General features: G+C 61.4%; 2 protein-coding genes across 6 annotated transcripts; one reads left to right on the top strand and one right to left on the bottom strand.

The window, feature by feature from the left end:
* Positions 1 to 454: 454 nt before the first annotated feature.
* On the top strand, positions 455 to 4,765 carry GOLGA7B (golgin A7 family member B). 3 transcript variants are annotated; one of them, XM_048946704.1, is made up of 5 exons: positions 455 to 558; positions 3,673 to 3,798; positions 4,108 to 4,260; positions 4,360 to 4,461; positions 4,563 to 4,765. In XM_048946704.1, the coding sequence occupies exons 1-5, from the start codon at positions 502 to 504 to the stop codon at positions 4,653 to 4,655; spliced, it is 531 nt and encodes a 176-aa protein (XP_048802661.1). In that variant the 5' UTR covers positions 455 to 501; the 3' UTR covers positions 4,656 to 4,765. The 3 variants fall into 3 exon arrangements, with proteins under 3 accessions (XP_048802661.1, XP_048802663.1, XP_048802662.1); XM_048946706.1 differs by lacking the exon at positions 455 to 558 and adding an exon at positions 2,966 to 3,138; XM_048946705.1 differs by lacking the exon at positions 455 to 558 and adding an exon at positions 2,966 to 3,138 and having other exon boundaries at positions 4,096 to 4,260.
* Positions 4,766 to 5,796: 1,031 nt separating this feature from the next.
* CRTAC1 (cartilage acidic protein 1) lies at positions 5,797 to 15,598 on the bottom strand. 3 transcript variants are annotated; one of them, XM_048946702.1, is made up of 15 exons: positions 15,507 to 15,598; positions 12,622 to 12,818; positions 11,181 to 11,377; positions 10,272 to 10,402; positions 9,587 to 9,743; positions 9,010 to 9,144; positions 8,643 to 8,788; positions 8,365 to 8,501; positions 7,723 to 7,805; positions 7,525 to 7,625; positions 7,282 to 7,450; positions 7,065 to 7,210; positions 6,922 to 6,964; positions 6,521 to 6,664; positions 5,797 to 6,102 (listed from the first exon to the last, which is right to left on the bottom strand). In XM_048946702.1, the coding sequence occupies exons 1-15, from the start codon at positions 15,558 to 15,560 to the stop codon at positions 5,990 to 5,992; spliced, it is 1,953 nt and encodes a 650-aa protein (XP_048802659.1). In that variant the 5' UTR covers positions 15,561 to 15,598; the 3' UTR covers positions 5,797 to 5,989. The 3 variants fall into 3 exon arrangements, with proteins under 3 accessions (XP_048802659.1, XP_048802660.1, XP_048802658.1); XM_048946703.1 differs by having other exon boundaries at positions 5,797 to 6,093; XM_048946701.1 differs by having other exon boundaries at positions 6,081 to 6,314; positions 15,447 to 15,560.
* Between the last annotated feature and the right edge of the window lie 9 nt (positions 15,599 to 15,607).

Raw genomic sequence — 15,607 nt, 5'->3', positions numbered from 1 at the left:
CCCATGATGGATGATCTGGGGGCAGGGTAGCTCAGCTAATTGCGATGGGCTTATGCTCAGAAGGCGCCAGGGAGTGGGAGCTCCAGGGGTAGGGGCTATGGGGGCAGAGGGAGCCTGTGGGATACTCACAAGGTGCCTAGGTGTGATGCTGAGTATGCCTCACCATGAACCCTGGCGGGTATAGTCAGGGAGTGAGGGGCTCCCTGCCAGCTGCTGGGCCACTATCTGTCACGATATCTTCATTAGAGCCACTGAGCCACTTCCTGGAAGCAGGGCTGGGGGCAGCAGGACATGCATCCTTTTCCTGTCAGATGTCCTGGGACTGTGTCTCTGCCCCAGGGGTCCCTTCTGCACTCCTCTTGCACTTGTTCCCATGACCCATCCAGCGCCCATGCTGTGGGCTGGAGGACAAACACTTGTGCCTGTCACTCTGAGCAGCCCAGCCACCAGCCTTGCCACCGCCTGTGTCACACTTCACGGCAGTGAGACCCTAACTGGACCATGGGGGCTGGTTCCTCTTCAGTGGAGACCTCGGAGATGGCCAGCCCTGGGGGCACGGTAAGGGGACATGCCCTGCTGGGGGCTGCTCTGCTTTCCCATGGAAGTGCTGGCAGGGGCTGTGCAAGGGGCTGCAAGGCACAAGGAATAACACTGGTGCAAGGCTCTGGCTCTGCTGCAGGAAGGGAAATCCTGCTGCTGTGGGAAGTGGAGCACAGGCACAATGCTGTGGTGTCCAGTCTCTCAGACCCTATCTTTGGCACTTCCAGAGGCAGTGCTGTATGTTCCTTGCACTCAGTTTGCCTCACAGTGAGGTGCAGGAAGAAGGAGAGGGCAGGAGGGGGGCACAGTGGGGCCAAGACACTGGGACTGCAGACTTCCAGGGCAGGCAGAAGGCAGTGGTGACCACGCACTTGCCCTGCGCCCACACACACTCCCACTTGTCTCACAGCCCCAGGAATGCAGCTGGCAGTGCTCCGGGCACAGCTGTGGGGCCACAGCCACCCTGGCTTCCTCCCAGCCCTCGGCAGCTCTGCCCTGGCTCATAAATCCTGTGAGCACACAGAGCCACTGTGTGCTGCCCGCCTGCCCCCAGCCCCATGCAGTGCAGGGATGGGGCATGGCCCATATGGGGACTGCTTTGCATGAGGATGGCATCATGCATGGGGACATGGCGACCTCTTGGCAGTGCTGCTCCCCACACTTCATTGAGCAGTTCTGTGAGGATGGCAGTGTGCTCACCTCAGGCTGTGGGCAATTTGGGGCAGTGTCCCACGGCCTGTGATGCCCATGGGGCAGAGGCAGTGCTGGGGTGCCTAGATTCAGTGTGGGAAACATCCTCCCAATGCTGACACATGCACACCTGCTGTCTCCCGGGAAAGGTTATCAGCGCTTCCCCACCACGTCCCAAATGTCACCATTGTCCTCAGTGGGGCAGTGAGCTCATTCTCCCCCCGCCATTAATTAAAGCCCCCCCCAGCACTGTGAGAAGCAGCTGCCAAGGCTGGCACTGCCGTGCTCCCTTTGATGCAGAGACACTGACAGTCCCTATGAGGAGGGGGCACAGGTCTCCTCCTGCTGTATGAGTGCTGGGCCCACTCTGGGGCAGGGTTGCTGAGGGGGTGACAAACGTGGGCTGTGTGGGGCTGACCCCAGGGCAAGGGTTTTTTTGCTGCTATTGGAGCAAGAGCAGCATTAGGGTAGTGGAACTGGGGCATGATTGTGGGGCGACTCACCTAGGTGTAGGAAATAATGGGAATAAAGGCAGCTCCTGCCACAGCCATGTGAGCAGTGCCTCTGCTGCCAGGGAACCTAAAAATAGTCCCCCAGGCTCAGCAGATGGAGAAGGGCCATCTGGTTACAGCTGAGAAGCCCACGATGGGGAGTCTGGCAGGGGATCTGGCAGGGCCTGGGTGTGCTGAGGGCAGAGCAGTGGGGCCAGGGGCTGTGTGGGGGTGGGAAGCCCACAAGAAAGGCCCAGCATGGAGCCCCAAGGGGACATCCAGTGTCACAGCTCCAGGGGACAGCCACCAACCATGGCCCTTTCCCACCCAACCCAGTTCCCACAGGGGGAATACAGGTGGGCACAGCCCGGGGGATGCACATGGGGGTGTGAGGGAGAGCTGTGCTTCCCCTGCTGCTCTCGGCCCCTCTCCACCACTTGGGAGAGTGAACCTCATCTCTCCACAGGCGAGACATTGCCATGGCAACTGGCACGGCCACTGCCAGGCAGGAGGTGAGCGGTGACGTGGTGTGACATTCAGTGTGAGAGAGGGACATGGGTGTGGGGGCATCTTGGGACGCACCTGGGTATGCATGTATGCCTGCAGAGATGCACATATCCCCAGGTGTGGATATCTGCAAGCCCAGATGTAGATCTGTGCGTCCCCAGACATGTGTGCACAGTGCTGAGGCTCTGCACCCACTGCTTGTTGCTTTTTTTGCCCGTGTCCCTACAGGTGCAGAGGAAGGGCTCGCTGCCCTTCCACCCTGCATGGGCCCTGTGCCACCACACGTCAACCCCTCCCCTGCTGTGCCCTCCTCCTCTAGGGAGAACATCTGTTTTCTCCCCGTTTGCCATTTCTCTGCCTCTAATTGAGCTGTCAATGGGCAGAGATTACAGAGAGTCTGTTAGCGCTCCTCTCTGATGTCTGCCTGCTCTGTGCTCGCGGCACCCGTTCTGCAGCTGCAAATTCTGCAAGAGCAGCACTGCCACGTACCCGGGCAGGGCGGGCTGCCAGCCCCACGACCAGCCCCAGCCAGTACCCCCGTGTCTTTCCCATGGGGTGCAGCCCCCCATCACCCCCGTGCCTTCCACGCCGCAGCACCCCCGGGCAGCCACTTCCTAGCTACACCCCCACAGCCGCCCCCGATCGGTCCGGCTCCCCCCGGGTTCGGTGCAGGCAGCAGCGGGCGCCCATCCCCGGGGCCGGGAGGCTGCGCACACGTTGCGGCCGGGCCCGCCTCCGCCTCCGCCGCGCGGCTCAGCAGCACCGCGGACAGCGCCGGTGCCGCCCGCTCGGTTCTGCCCGGCTCGGTTCGGCTCGGCCCGGCCCCGCCGCCGGCTCCGGTTCCCCCTCGCGGCCCGACCCAGCGCAGCACGGCCCGGCCCGGGGCGCACGGAGCGCCATGGCCACGGAGGTGGGTGCGCGGGTGCCCGGGGCTGTGCGGGGTGGGGCTGGAGCCTTGCGGGTTCCACACTCACAGAAGGGCCCTTCTGCATTCAAGGTGCCCGCGGTGGGGCTGGAGGGGCGTGGGGTTGGGGTTGGGGTGGGGCGTCCTTGATGGAGAGGTCCATGTGGGGCTGCAGTATGAGGGGTCTGACTCCCTCCCTTTGTCCCCTCCATCCTCCTCTCCATCCCCGCTCTGTTCCAACGCCTGGAGGCTGGAGTGGGTCCTGGCGCCTTGTAGGGTGCCAGGGTTATGCCATCCCAGCCCTTCTAGCTGCACAGCTGCTGCAGCCCTACAGAAGCAGTCCCTTGTTCCCCTCCTCCTGACAGCATCCTGCTGAGGACTGAGGACCATCCCTGTGCCACTGTTAGGCCTTGTCCCACCGTGGACACGAGGCCACGCCAGGGTCTGTGGGAATGGCACCCACAGTGGGATGCATGGCGACCTTCCCCTCCCCCACCCTCAGGCTGTATCCCCCCAGCTCACCCCACTGCAATCCCCCAGGTACACAGCCTGCAGGAGCTGCGGCGCAGCGCATCCCTGGCCACCAAGGTCTTTGTGCAGCGGGACTACAGCGATGGGACCACGTGCCAGTTCCAGACTAAGTTCCCCCCAGAGCTGGAGAGCCGGGTAGGATGCTTGGCAGTGTGCGTGGGGGTGCCCTATATTCAGAGTCCTATGGGGTTTGTCTAAACAAAAGGGAGAGGGTATGGGGGGCTGTGTGGCCCTGAGCCAGCTCTGGATTGCTGCCCTGGGCAGAGTATGTACCATCTCTCCTGGAGACTGGGGGATCTGATGGAGGCACAGAGCTCTTGGTGTAGATGGGCAATGGGCAGGGAGCAGCTGAGAAGGAAGGAGAGGATTAGGTGGTCCCCAGGGCATCCCAGGGATGGGGATAGCTGCTGGCCAAGCATTTCTTCATGGCAGCTTCTGCCCCAGATTGAGCGTCAGCTATTTGAGGAGACCATGAAAACTCTCAATGGGTTCTATGCTGAAGCGGAGAAGATTGGGGGCAGCTCATACCTGGAGGGGTGCCTGGCCTGTGCCACTGCCTACTTCATCTTCCTCTGCATGGAGACACACTACGAGAAGGTGCTGATGCCCTGGGGAGGGCAAAGGAAGTGGGAGGGTTGGGGGTGGGGGGGGGGAACCAGGGCCGGAGGGTGCTCAGTGCCCCCCTTGCACTCACAGGTCCTGAAGAAGATCTCCAAGTATATCCAGGAGCAGAATGAGAAGGTCTATGCACCACGGGGGCTGCTGCTCACTGACCCCCTGGAGCGTGGCATGAGAGTTGTATCCTCTGGGATAAGGGGGGATGAGGGTGAGGGGTGGGGGGACACCGGCAGCGAGGCTATGGCTGATGCATCCCACGGCTGATCCTTAGCAGTGCTCAGATCGAGATCTCCATCTATGAGGACCGGTGCAGCAGTGGCAGCTCCAGCAGTGGCAGCTCCAGCAGCAGCAGCAGTGGTGGGGGGGGGCGGTGACTGGCAGGGGGAGGTCCCTGCAGGGACGCGTACTGCCGGGACAGCCGCCTCTCTGAGATCCGCAGGCTGCACTACCAGAGCACCCGCTTCTGAGTCCAGAGTGGGTGGGAGGGGGCATGGGGGCCAGGTGTCCTCTGTGCCATGTGCCCCCTGCGGTGGCTCTGCCCTGCCCAGACCCACTGCAGGCAGGGGCCACTGCTGGGGTGTCCCAGGTGCTTCCCACAGAACCAAACCAGTGCCAAAGGGCTCCCGCAGCCTCCCCTCACCCCCAGTGAAAGAGCTTGCCCTGCAGTGCTCCAGCAGAGCTGAAGCCAGGGGGACATGGCCTCGTGCCCCTGTGTTACTTCATCTGCATGATGGTGCTGCGCGGTCACGCTGTGTGCTGCCCCAAAGGTTCTGGCTGCATCCTGCTCCCTGCCATCCCCAGCCAGCTCCCTGTGCCAGGGCAGGGGGCACAAATCCTCCTGCCCACACATCCCGCATGCATCCTCACCCTCCCTGCAGCATACAGTACCCCTGTGGTGCTGGGGGCCTGCAGGGGGTGCGTCTCCTGCTTGCATCCTGCCCATCACCCCAAAGGTGCCAGCCTTGCAGATCTGCCCTGATGCAGCACCCCTGGCTGCAGCACCCACACTTGCAACCTGTGGTGGGGGACCTCCGAGGGGGAAAGAGACAAGAGACAAGAGGTGGGTCCCTGTAACATCCAGTACCTGGGAGCGAGCTCCAGGGCCATAGAGGGAGGAGGACTCGTCTCCACAGGAGGGTGGTGAGGCTCTGGTGCACCCTGTGGGGCACCCTGCATGGAAACTGATGGAGACCTTCAATAAACCTCATGCTTCGGCCCTGCTAGCTACCCTGCCTCCTCTTGCATCGGGGCTACATTGGGGCTGGGCACACCAATGGTGCCATAGGACTGACCCCATATGGAGATTGGGCGTGGGGCAATAAGTGGGAGGCATAGTGCAGTACACGCCCTGTGGGACATGCAGAGAAAGCAGGACAGGGATTGGTTTGCTCACATGGCACGGCTGGCACAGGGGCTGTACCTGGGGGGGAAGGAGGAGCGGGGGTGGGGGGGAAATCTAGGGCAAAATAGTGGCTCCCACCCTGCTGGAAGCCTGAGCTCAGCCCAGCCGGCAAATAGACAGTGTATAGTTTATTGGGAGGGTTCTCCAGGAGATGGGCTGGAAGACTGAGCAGGGTCCAACTCCAAACAGCAGGGTCAAGAAGTTAAAAAACAAACTGAGGGGACTTTCCCCTGATAGGCTGGGGGGAGCCTCCTCTGCTGGGGTTGCCTCCCCCCGAGCAGAGGGGACTTGAAAAGCACACATGGCTCAGGCCAAACCAGCAGGCACATGGCACGGGATCGAGGCGACGGAGCCAGCGATGCGGGGGGAGTGCTGGGGCTTCAGTCCTGGGCTGCAGTGTGGGGACGATGCTGTGGTCCCTTGCCCATCCAGGGCAGTTCCACATGGGGAGAGAGAAAAAGAGACAGACAGAGGCTGGCTGCTCCTTCGCCAAGGCTGCTCGGGTGTTACAGGCAGGGTTAAAGTGCATAGAGGCAAAGGCAGAGTCCGAAGCCCAGAGAGAGGAGAATGCGTTGGGGGGCCCAGGGCCAGCTCCCGGTGGAGGGGTATCCCCCAAAAAAGGCCACCTGAGCTGCACGGAGAATGAGAAAAGGAGCAGGAAAGAAAGAGAGTTGGGTGATCAGCAGCAAGTGGGTGGCACGGGACCAGCAGACACGGAGGCACGTAGCTGTGGGGCTGGGGCATAGGCAACCACTGGAGGGTGCAGGGGTGGCTGTGCCTGGGTGGGTACATCACCATCCCAAGGTGCTGCTCCAGTGTATCACCACCATCACTCACCCACACATGCTGTGCCATCCTCATTGGGCTCGAAGCCACGAGCACAGCGCTTGTTGCTGCGGCAGCGGTACCCGCCATAGGTGTTGATGCAGATGGGCTTCTCCCGGGGGCAGACAAAGGGGAACTCAGCACACTCGTTGGTGTCTGTGGACAGAGGGGATAGGGGGTGATGTGGCCAGGCTGGGAACTGCCAGTGGTGTGCCCTGGCTCCCACTGTGCGTAAGCGTGGATGTGGCCATTTGCAAGCGGTGTGCTGCCACAGCTGAACACTACCATGTCCCCTTTTCTGCTGCATCACTTGTATCAGCCATGCACCCCCTGCCCCCTCAGAGCCCATGCTCCCAGAGCACATGCCAAACAGCCATACTCTGGGTTTCAGCCATGCCTGTGTCTGCACTCACCTACGCAGCGTCCGTTCTCGTGCTGGGAGAATCCCTGCCCGCACTGCGTTTGGGGAGAAGCAGACACTGGGATGGGGCAGCCCCAAGGCAGCAGAGCTCAGCCCCGCATTCCTGTCCCTTAATCACTCCCCGTGGGTCCTCACCTCCAGCAGGGTGGGCATCGGTGGTTTCTCTGTGTCTCGTGGATAGGGGACCTCCAGGACAGAGTTGGTCTCACTGCTGGCCACCGCTCGCACCAGAACACGGCCGTCGGGCCACGTCACCTCCAGGCTGCTGGCTTCGTCACGTCCTATGGGCAGGCAGCCTGTCACTGGGTGCAGGGGGGGGCTGGCAGCATCTTGCCCTCACCCCGGGCCTCACCCAGTCCAAAGTGTGCCACGGGCTCCATTTCACACAGGTACCCTGAGCCGCCATCGATGATGCGCAGGTGGGCACCGCTGTGTCGTGTGAACAGCACCACCTTGGCTCCTCGTGCAAAGGCCCCAAAGCGGGTGCGTGGCACAACCCGCAGCCAGTTGTTGCCAGCACCCTGCAGCAGAGGGGAGGAAGGCTGAGCTGGGGGGACACAGGGACGGAGACATCTAGAGGAGCCCTTTTGCTCACCTGGGTGCTCTTGAAGATGGAGAGTGGCTGTGCCATGGACTCGCCGTGGGATAGGATCAGATCCAGCATCCCATCGCCATCAAAATCTGTCACCGCACCTCCTGTGCACAGAACAACAGGTCATGGGTTTGGCTCTCATGGTGATGGCAGCACCCTGGCAGTGCTGTGTCACCCCCAGCCCTGCCCTGCAGCACCCACCAGTGCCCCGTCCCTCGGGCTCCAGCGCATCCCCCGGGTTCAGCTCTTCTACAATGGGGTCTGAGTGCTCCCTGCGGATGAGCCTGTTGAGCACAGGCAGGGTGTTAGTGCCAGCCCTTGTGTCCCCATGACACCCAGCAGCTCTCCACCTTGGAGCAGCCTGGCAGAGAGATGACACCCAGAGGGGACAGGGCCGTGTGGTGTGCCTGGTGACTGGACATGCACATCTCATCCCTGCTTCATGGAGAAATGATAGAGATATCACAAGGGCATGGAGAGCAGCAGTGCCATCTCCAAACGCTGCTGCAACCCCTGGGGGCTCCCAGCTCCTCCCAAACCACCGCCTTCCACCTTCCTGCTGTGCCAACATGGCAAGGGGTGCCGCAGAGCAGTGGTGAGGAATTGATCCCCACAATTAGCTTCAGCAGGGAACAAGCTTCCACACAGCTGTGATCAGCAGCATGGAGACCCCAGGGGCTGCTGCAGGCACAGCTGCAGGGCTGGTAATGACATAGGGAAGGGCTCAGGCATGGCTCCTTGATGAGCAGAGTCGGAGCTCTGGCCCCGCACGTGGCACCAACGGAGAAGAGCACGGTGAGGGCTGCTTGGCTCCCGCTGTGGGGCATGGCCCCCCAGCCCTACCGGAACAGGCGATTAGCAGAGGAGCCGCGGTAGGCAATGTTGTTGAAGAAGACCTCCAGCTCCTGATCATTGTCAAAGTCAGCAGCGATGACAGTGCGGACGGGGGATGGCATGGAGAACTTGGGAGTGGCAATGTCCTGCATGAGAAATGGGTATGGGATGGTGATGTGAGGACACTGCTCCTCAGTTTCCATCCCCACTGGCAACCGGAGCTCAAAACCAAACTGGGACTCAGCACCAAAGCTGGTGGTTGGGGATGTTCCAGCCCCAGCCCTCACCCGAAATTTGATGCGCCCGGGGGCCCCTGCCTGGAGGTAGAGGCGGTGCGGCCCATTCCAGTTGCCATAGACAATGTCCACACGGCCATCACGGTTGAAGTCAGCCAATGCCACACCACGTCCATGCTGGTAGGGGTCATCCAGCCCTGCAAGCAGCAAGGGGACAGGGAGACAGGACACTCGATCCTGGGACAACTCCCCAGGACACATCCTGGAACATGGCCCCTGGTCTCCATATGGGCCTCCCCATGTTGCATCTTTGCATCTCTGCTGCCCCTCTTGTGGTCATTGGGGCCCGTCAATCCCCACGGTCCCCCAGCACTGTGCTCAGCTCATTTGGTGTCATCTCCCCCTGCCCTCTACTCACCTACCACAGCTGCCACGTCCTGGTATGTCCCATCCCCACGGTTGTGGAAGAGGAAGTTGGGGCTGTTCTCATTCCCACAGAAGATGTCAGAAGCACTGTCACTCAGGATGGGGCCTACAGCCACACCACGGCCCCCTGGGGACAGCAGCCAGTGGTAAGGTTGTCCCCTGCTTTGGGGGCTGCATGTCCCTGTATCTGTTCCAGTGTTCCCAAGACCCCCTCCTCTCCCTCCCTCCTCCTTCACTCCCTCTCATCAAGAGCTAATTGAGGCTGGCAGCCGCTTGTGTCACATCCAACCTAATCACTGCCATCGCCATGGTGACAACACTCCTAATTAGCAAGAATTTACCGCCACAGAGACGGGGCACGCGGCAGTCCCCCATGGTGGCTGGCATGCACTCTGCATCCCCAGGCCCTAAGGACGCTGCCAGGGAACCAGCAGGTGACAGCGGGGTCCTGCTGGGTGGGTGCCACGCGCAGTGGGGTGGCCACTAGGTGGGGCAGTCAGGCAGGCAATGTGTGGCACATGTGGTGTGGGTCATGGCACAGGTCGCTAGTGCTCACGTCCTCTCCATACCTGTGTACTTGCTGACACCAGCCTGGGCGGCCACGTCCACCAGCACCACGATGCCACGGGCAGGGTCACTAGCAGCCACGTCCATCTCCAGCAGCGCATGTGGGCCCACTTTGCCGCTGGCGTAGTTGGCGATGTAGATAGAGTACCTGCCCGACCCCTGCGGCCAGCAGCACCGCCTCAGCTCCCTGTCCCTCCACCTCAGCCCGTGGGGATGGGTTTGGCCTCCATCCTCCCTGCTGTCGAGTTCCCTAACACCCATAGTCAAGAGCACCCTGCACTGGGGATGGTTGTGCTTTCCCACTGGGATGTGCCCCATCACCTCCACCGTCTCCAAGCTCAGTGCTGGTGTTCAGTTCATGCCACACTCCCTGCTGTGACAGGTGCCCCCCCGTCCCCACCGCCCCCCTTGTCCCGTGCAGCAGCTGGGTCCTGATTTAGCGATAATCATTGGGAAACAAACTGCTGGGGGAGGAGGAAGAAGAAAGAGCAGGTGACAGGGACATAAATCACCTCGACAGGCGCGTTTATCAGCCAGCGGCAACCGTGTGGACGAATGCCCGGAGCCCTGATGGCCGGGGGGGCTGTGAGCCCTGACAGCCACCAAGCGGCTGCTGGGGGCACCCCCATCCCCAGTGGAGTGGGACGGGGCCTCGGTGAGGGGCTGCCCCACACTCTGCCCGCTCACCGTGCGGTCCACACAGGCGACAGAGCGCCCTGCGAAGCGGCTGGCCACGTCACGGTTCACTTCGTCGCTCAGCAGGTCCTCCCAGCGCCCGTTGCGGAGTTTGAAGAGCTTATCCGTGTAGGTGGCCATGCCTACGGGATGTGATCAGGGGCTGCTGCAAACATCCTCTCCCTGAGCTCGCCCCAATGGGACATGACCCTTGCTCTGTCCCTGTCCCCCCAGCTGTTGCCACTGGCAGAGTTCCCATAACCCGTAAGTGCCGCTGGGAGACACATGGAAGAATCAACTCATTAAGTTAAAATGCGTCCCAATGGGGCACAGCCAGTGGAGACAAAAATCAATGCAGTGCCAGGCACAGGCAGTGAGCCATGGTGCTGTGACAGTGCCAGTGGCATTGCCTGATTTAGGGATGGGCACGCAGACAGCCACTGCCAGTCCTGGTAATTGGAGAATGAAAACACATCCGCAGCAGTGGGACTGGGCAGAGCTGGGATGGAGCAGGGACACAGGGAGCTTTGGCGATCACTCGGGGCACAGGTGTCCCCTCCCCAGGGCTGGCATGCCCAGGAGATGCGACAGCATCAGTAAGGCAGGATGAGACTCTGGCTTGGTACAGAGGCACAGTTCTGCCACCATCACAGGGGTCAGCACGCGGGGGTACGCTCACATCCTGGTGGCACGGCAGTCCCAATGATGATGGGACACTGCCATCCCCTCAGGGTGCCTTGGGGAGGGTGGCTGGGAGTGCTGACTCAGCATCTGGCTGGGCTCAGCGTCCCGCCTGCGCTGCCATCAATCAATGGAGCCACTCAACTGGGAAATTAACTCCAGCCCGCACACATCCCTCACGCGCCGAAGGTCATGGGCAGCTGTGCCGGCCCCCCCCCCCCCCCCGTGCCTGGAGCTCACCAGAGAAGGCATTGTTGGTGTTGAGGAAGTAGATTTCCTCACGGCCATCCCCGTCGATGTCACACGCTGTCACACCGATAGCATTGCCTGGCCGGTCCCGCAGCGCATAGTAAGGGGAGCTGTACTCGTCCTCTGCCACGTTGACCAGCCGGCCCCGTGCCTTGTCATACTTGAGCACCAGGTTGGGGCCATTGTATCTGTAGGCATGAACAGATGGATCCTGGAGTTGGGAATGGCATGACAGCCCCCGCCCCATTCCCTCGTGCAGGTGGCCATGCACTGTGCCAAGCAGGATCTGGGCACCAGCAGCTTGAGGGGCACAGCAGAGACATGCATGGTGTGTGGTGGCTAAGGATCTTCTGCCTCCCTCTTCCAGCTGTGGGGCTGGCTGCCATGGGGAGGGCTCAGCCTGGTGTCACACGTCAGCCTGACCTGGGCGCCCTGGGTAGTCTCAGGGTAGGATGGGGCAGGTTCCCTTCTTGCAGCTTTTTCCCAGGGCAGGGAAGGCAGCATGCAAGGAAAATCTGCTCAGCACACTGTGCCCCACAGGCTCCCCGCCTGTTCCTGCCCCATGCACCGTAAACAAGTTACACAACGGGCAACGTGCTGCTTACAAAACCATCCCAGCTGCTTGGTTCAGCCCTGCTGAGTGTAGTGACCTGGGCCTTGCTGGGTATCCCTGGCTGCCCAGGCTTGCTGCACTGTTGGGCAGACACCCCATGTCCGTGCCCCATTCATCAAGCACGGTGCCAGCCCATGCTGGGCTCACAGGGTGAGATACTCCCTTCCAGGTGAGGACACATGTACAAGCCTCCCTCCTGGATGAGCATGCTATGCCACTGTCTTACAGCCATGCCAGGAGCCTGTGCCACTGTCTCCACTATCCCCAGCCAGGGCAGGACCTGCTAGCAGCAGCTGCTCTGTGTCCAGCCCTGCTCAGGCGCTGGGACAGCACAGCACACGGCTCCTGCATCACTGGCTCCTGCCAGCCCTTCCAAGCCATCACACCCATACAGGGCTATAAAAAACCTCCAGCCAATTAAATGAATCTCCGGAGAGCACTGAGTCCTGTCAGCGGAGCCGAGCTGGCTCGGGCTTGAGCTGCCTCTGTACTGAGGGGTGGGACCCAGCTGTTGGGCAGCTGCCATCATCCCACAGCAAGGGGACCTGACCCCGGAGCAGTGTCCCCATGCAGATGGCATGCTGGCAGTGCCACCGCACACCTCCTCCTAGATGAAGGGGTAGGAATATTAGTGATGTGCCCCAGCAGAGCAGTGAGACCAACTGCCTGCAGCTGGGAGCTCAGCTGGGCACCACGTGTGCTTTTTGGAGAAAACAGTGAGTTTGGAAAGGCTGCCAGCCGTGGGACACATGGCTGCAAGGAGCTCCTGGCACTGCAGGGCCACCATGTCTTACTGCCCCCAAGACTGTCCCTACTCACCCAGCCACCACGATCTCAAAGCTGCCATCAGCATCCAGGTCAGTGACAGCCACGCCGTAGTTGAGCTGTGTGGGGTTGCTGTCGTAGTCAGGCGGGAGCAGTTGGTGGGTGACGCCGGTGAACATGGGCTCACTGCGCTGGGAGCCCTCACTGAGCCAGGCCAGGGACAGCAGGCACAGCGCCAGCATCCTAGGCACCTGAGACAGACCTGCAGCCACTCAGCTCTGCTGGTTGCACCACCAAGATCCCATTCCACGGAGCCCGAGCATCATCCCTGTACAAGTTATTCTTCCTCCACCACTCACCATCCACCCCACTCAGTAATGCACAACCCTTCGATTCTCCAGCCCCAAGACCTCAGGCATTTCTGTGCGGCTCCAACATGCCTCAGTTTCCCCATCCTGCCATCACTGTTTCTCTTGGGGACTATGGGGGGGGGGGTTGTCTGCACAGGACTGCAGCCATGGAAAGGTGACAGGAGACTGGGAGGAGAGGCTCAATTAACCTGGACTGCGGAGGACTGTGGCTGCCAGCTCTGCTGGCAAGGCTGCAGAGCTTTGGAGCTGGCTCTGACCCGGCTTTAGACTGGGTGACAAGTGAGGTGGCACTCAGGACTGCTGCACTCACTGTGGGCTGGGCAGTCCCCTCCAGAAAAGTCCAGCTGCATGGCACCAGCTGTGTCGATCAAGTCCAGCAAGGGGCACTACTCCGTGTGGCCATGACAGAGCTGTTCCAAATTCTTTAGGAGCATCCCCCAAAAGACAAGCAGTGGGGAAAGGTGACCAGTCTCACTGTCAGCCTGTCCTCATGCCATTGGCCCTGTGTGGCCAGCTTGGAGAGGGGAAGATGCCCTATTCTTGGACCTTGGTAGATTGTTACCACCAGCCTGCTGCTGCCTCCCGGGGAAGGGAGAAGGCTCCAAGGATCTTACCCCAAGGTTTATCTGGGAAGTGTGGGGACAAGGCACAGAGCATCTGCCCATTCATAGGGACATGAGCATAGGGTTGTCCTCTGATTTCCTAACCTCCATCTCTGTCCCCAGCCAGCATGGTGCAGCATTCCCTTGCCTGGTGCTCCTCCAGGGAACTGTCCCCATGCCATCAATGGGGCTCTGTATCCCCTCCAGCTCCCGTTCCCTGCAGCTTGGCCCACTCCCCAGGCACACCCCCACTCCATCCAGCTGCAGCCGGAATCCCTCCAAGCTGGAGGAAGCTTTTCCAGGAGGAAACAATGTTCCTGATTGGAAACAAAAGGCTCTTCCCCACGGATCCGGTTCTGGGTGCCATGGTGGGGGCTGCCCGGCCCAGAGCCAGGCTGTTTTGGGAAAAGGGAGGGAGGTCCAGGCTCAGTGTACTGAATGCAAGAGGCCCTGTGGCTTCCAGCACAGCACAAGGATGTTTGAGGCAACAGGGTCCTGCTTGTATGCCTATGGCAGAGCTCAGCTCTCTCCTGTCCCAGCTCATGTCTTGGCATCCAGTGGCAAGGTCACTCCAGGTGCTGCAGTCACACTGGGACTCCTGCTCAGCATGGCTAAACCTGGTGGCATGGAGCTGAAGTGGTCAGAAGGGACAGAGGGAAGATGGGAGCAAGTCAGGGGTGCCATGGATGCCCACACAGGGCACAACTGGGTAGCGCAGGAATGTAGTGCTGGCCCAACAGCTGCTCCCTGGCACTGCCATCCCCATGCAAGGCTGCTGCCAAAAGTAGCCTGAGGGTAGAACGGGATGGGGTGAGGGCAACACCTGGGTGCACAAACCTAGGAAGGTCACACCCCACAGACCTGTTAGCGCAGGTAGGGAGATGCTGCCCCAGGGCTCCTCACGTACATGGCTGTGGTCCCCAGCACACATCATGGGGACGTGGGAGTTGGCCACTTGCATGGCTGCCCCATCCCCATGACATTGCTGCCGCCATGCTGCGTGTCCCCAGTGTCATGCGTCACCACTGCGGCAACATCCCATCCCGGGCCACATCCCATCCCGGGCCAGCACTGCCACAACATCGTGTGACATTGCACAGGAGCCCCACCACACCCCAAAGCCACCTCACAGCAGTGACAGCACGGTAACATCACAGCACCGCATGACATCATGCTGCATGTGTCCCAGTGACACCATATCCCCCTTCCCATCATTCCCAGGCCACCACAGCCAAACCTGCCAGGGTAGAGGACAGGTGAGAGGCATCCTGCACTCAGTCTCCTCTGTCCCAGAGGGGCTGTGGTATCCCAGGGATGCCAGAGCCCCAAGCAGCCCTGATTCTGCAGTGCCTGTGCTCTGGCCGAAGCCACAAGCCCTGGTCTCACTGCTGTGGCCTCAGCGCCGTGCACCTCACACCCCTCACACAGGACCTGGTCCCTGTGTGCATGCTGCCATGGATGCTCCCAATGGACTTCACGCCTGCAGTTCCCAAGCAAAGATGGTCCCTGTTCTCTCCCATGCTCAGCACCGGACCCAGCACGCTGGGGCTCAGCCAGCAGCAGCTCATGCAGTATGGAGACAAGCAGTCACCTTATCTCGCAGCTCAGCCCGAAGGGACATCGGGTCCTTGGGGGGGCTCAGCCGTGGTACCGCACAGCCAGCCCCTTCCTGCACAGGTGGAGGGGCAGAGGGACCCCTCCAGCCCCACAGTGACCAAGTGGGGACATTCCCAAAGAGAAGAGCTGCCCTTTCCCTCCCGTTGCCCATCACCACCCCAACGTCCCCGCGGGTGCTCCCCTACTGCCAGCCCCCACCCTAAAACCCCAGGCTGCACCCCTACCCCCCCATCCCATCCCCAACTCCGCCGCCCCCTCCCCTCCCCACTTCCCAACTTCCCGCACCCACCCCCGACTCCCCGGCAAAGTTGGCGGCGGGGCGGAGGCGCGGGGCCCCCTCCCTACTCACGGGCGCGGGGTGCTGCCCGGTGCCCCCGCGGCGGCGGTGGCGGGGGGAGCGCATCCCGCAGCGCCCGCCTCGCCGCCCGCCTCCCGGTTCCGCGCCGCCCG

Source organism: Lagopus muta, chromosome 5, assembly GCF_023343835.1.
Source record: "Lagopus muta isolate bLagMut1 chromosome 5, bLagMut1 primary, whole genome shotgun sequence".
NCBI lineage: Eukaryota > Metazoa > Chordata > Aves > Galliformes > Phasianidae > Lagopus > Lagopus muta.
The sequence above is the reverse complement of the archived record's forward strand: the minus strand, read 5'-3'. Positions and strand labels throughout refer to the sequence as shown.

What these genes read in the sequence shown, in the direction of transcription:
- CRTAC1 (XM_048946701.1), bottom strand. Translation starts at nt 15,560, where the DNA reads ATGCGCTCCCCCCGCCACCGCCGCCGCGGGGGCACCGGGCAGCACCCC. An exon ending in CCGGGCGCATCAAATTTCGG is followed by an intron (nt 8,502 to 8,642) that starts GTGAGGGCTGGG and finishes TTTCTCATGCAG; the next exon opens with GACATTGCCACTCCCAAGTT. An exon ending in TCTGCTAATCGCCTGTTCCG is followed by an intron (nt 7,806 to 8,364) that starts GTAGGGCTGGGG and finishes TGTGCTCAACAG; the next exon opens with GCTCATCCGCAGGGAGCACT.
- GOLGA7B (XM_048946704.1), top strand. Translation starts at nt 502, where the DNA reads ATGGGGGCTGGTTCCTCTTCAGTGGAGACCTCGGAGATGGCCAGCCCT. An exon ending in CCCCAGAGCTGGAGAGCCGG is followed by an intron (nt 3,799 to 4,107) that starts GTAGGATGCTTG and finishes CTTCTGCCCCAG; the next exon opens with ATTGAGCGTCAGCTATTTGA. An exon ending in TGGAGCGTGGCATGAGAGTT is followed by an intron (nt 4,462 to 4,562) that starts GTATCCTCTGGG and finishes AGCAGTGCTCAG; the next exon opens with ATCGAGATCTCCATCTATGA.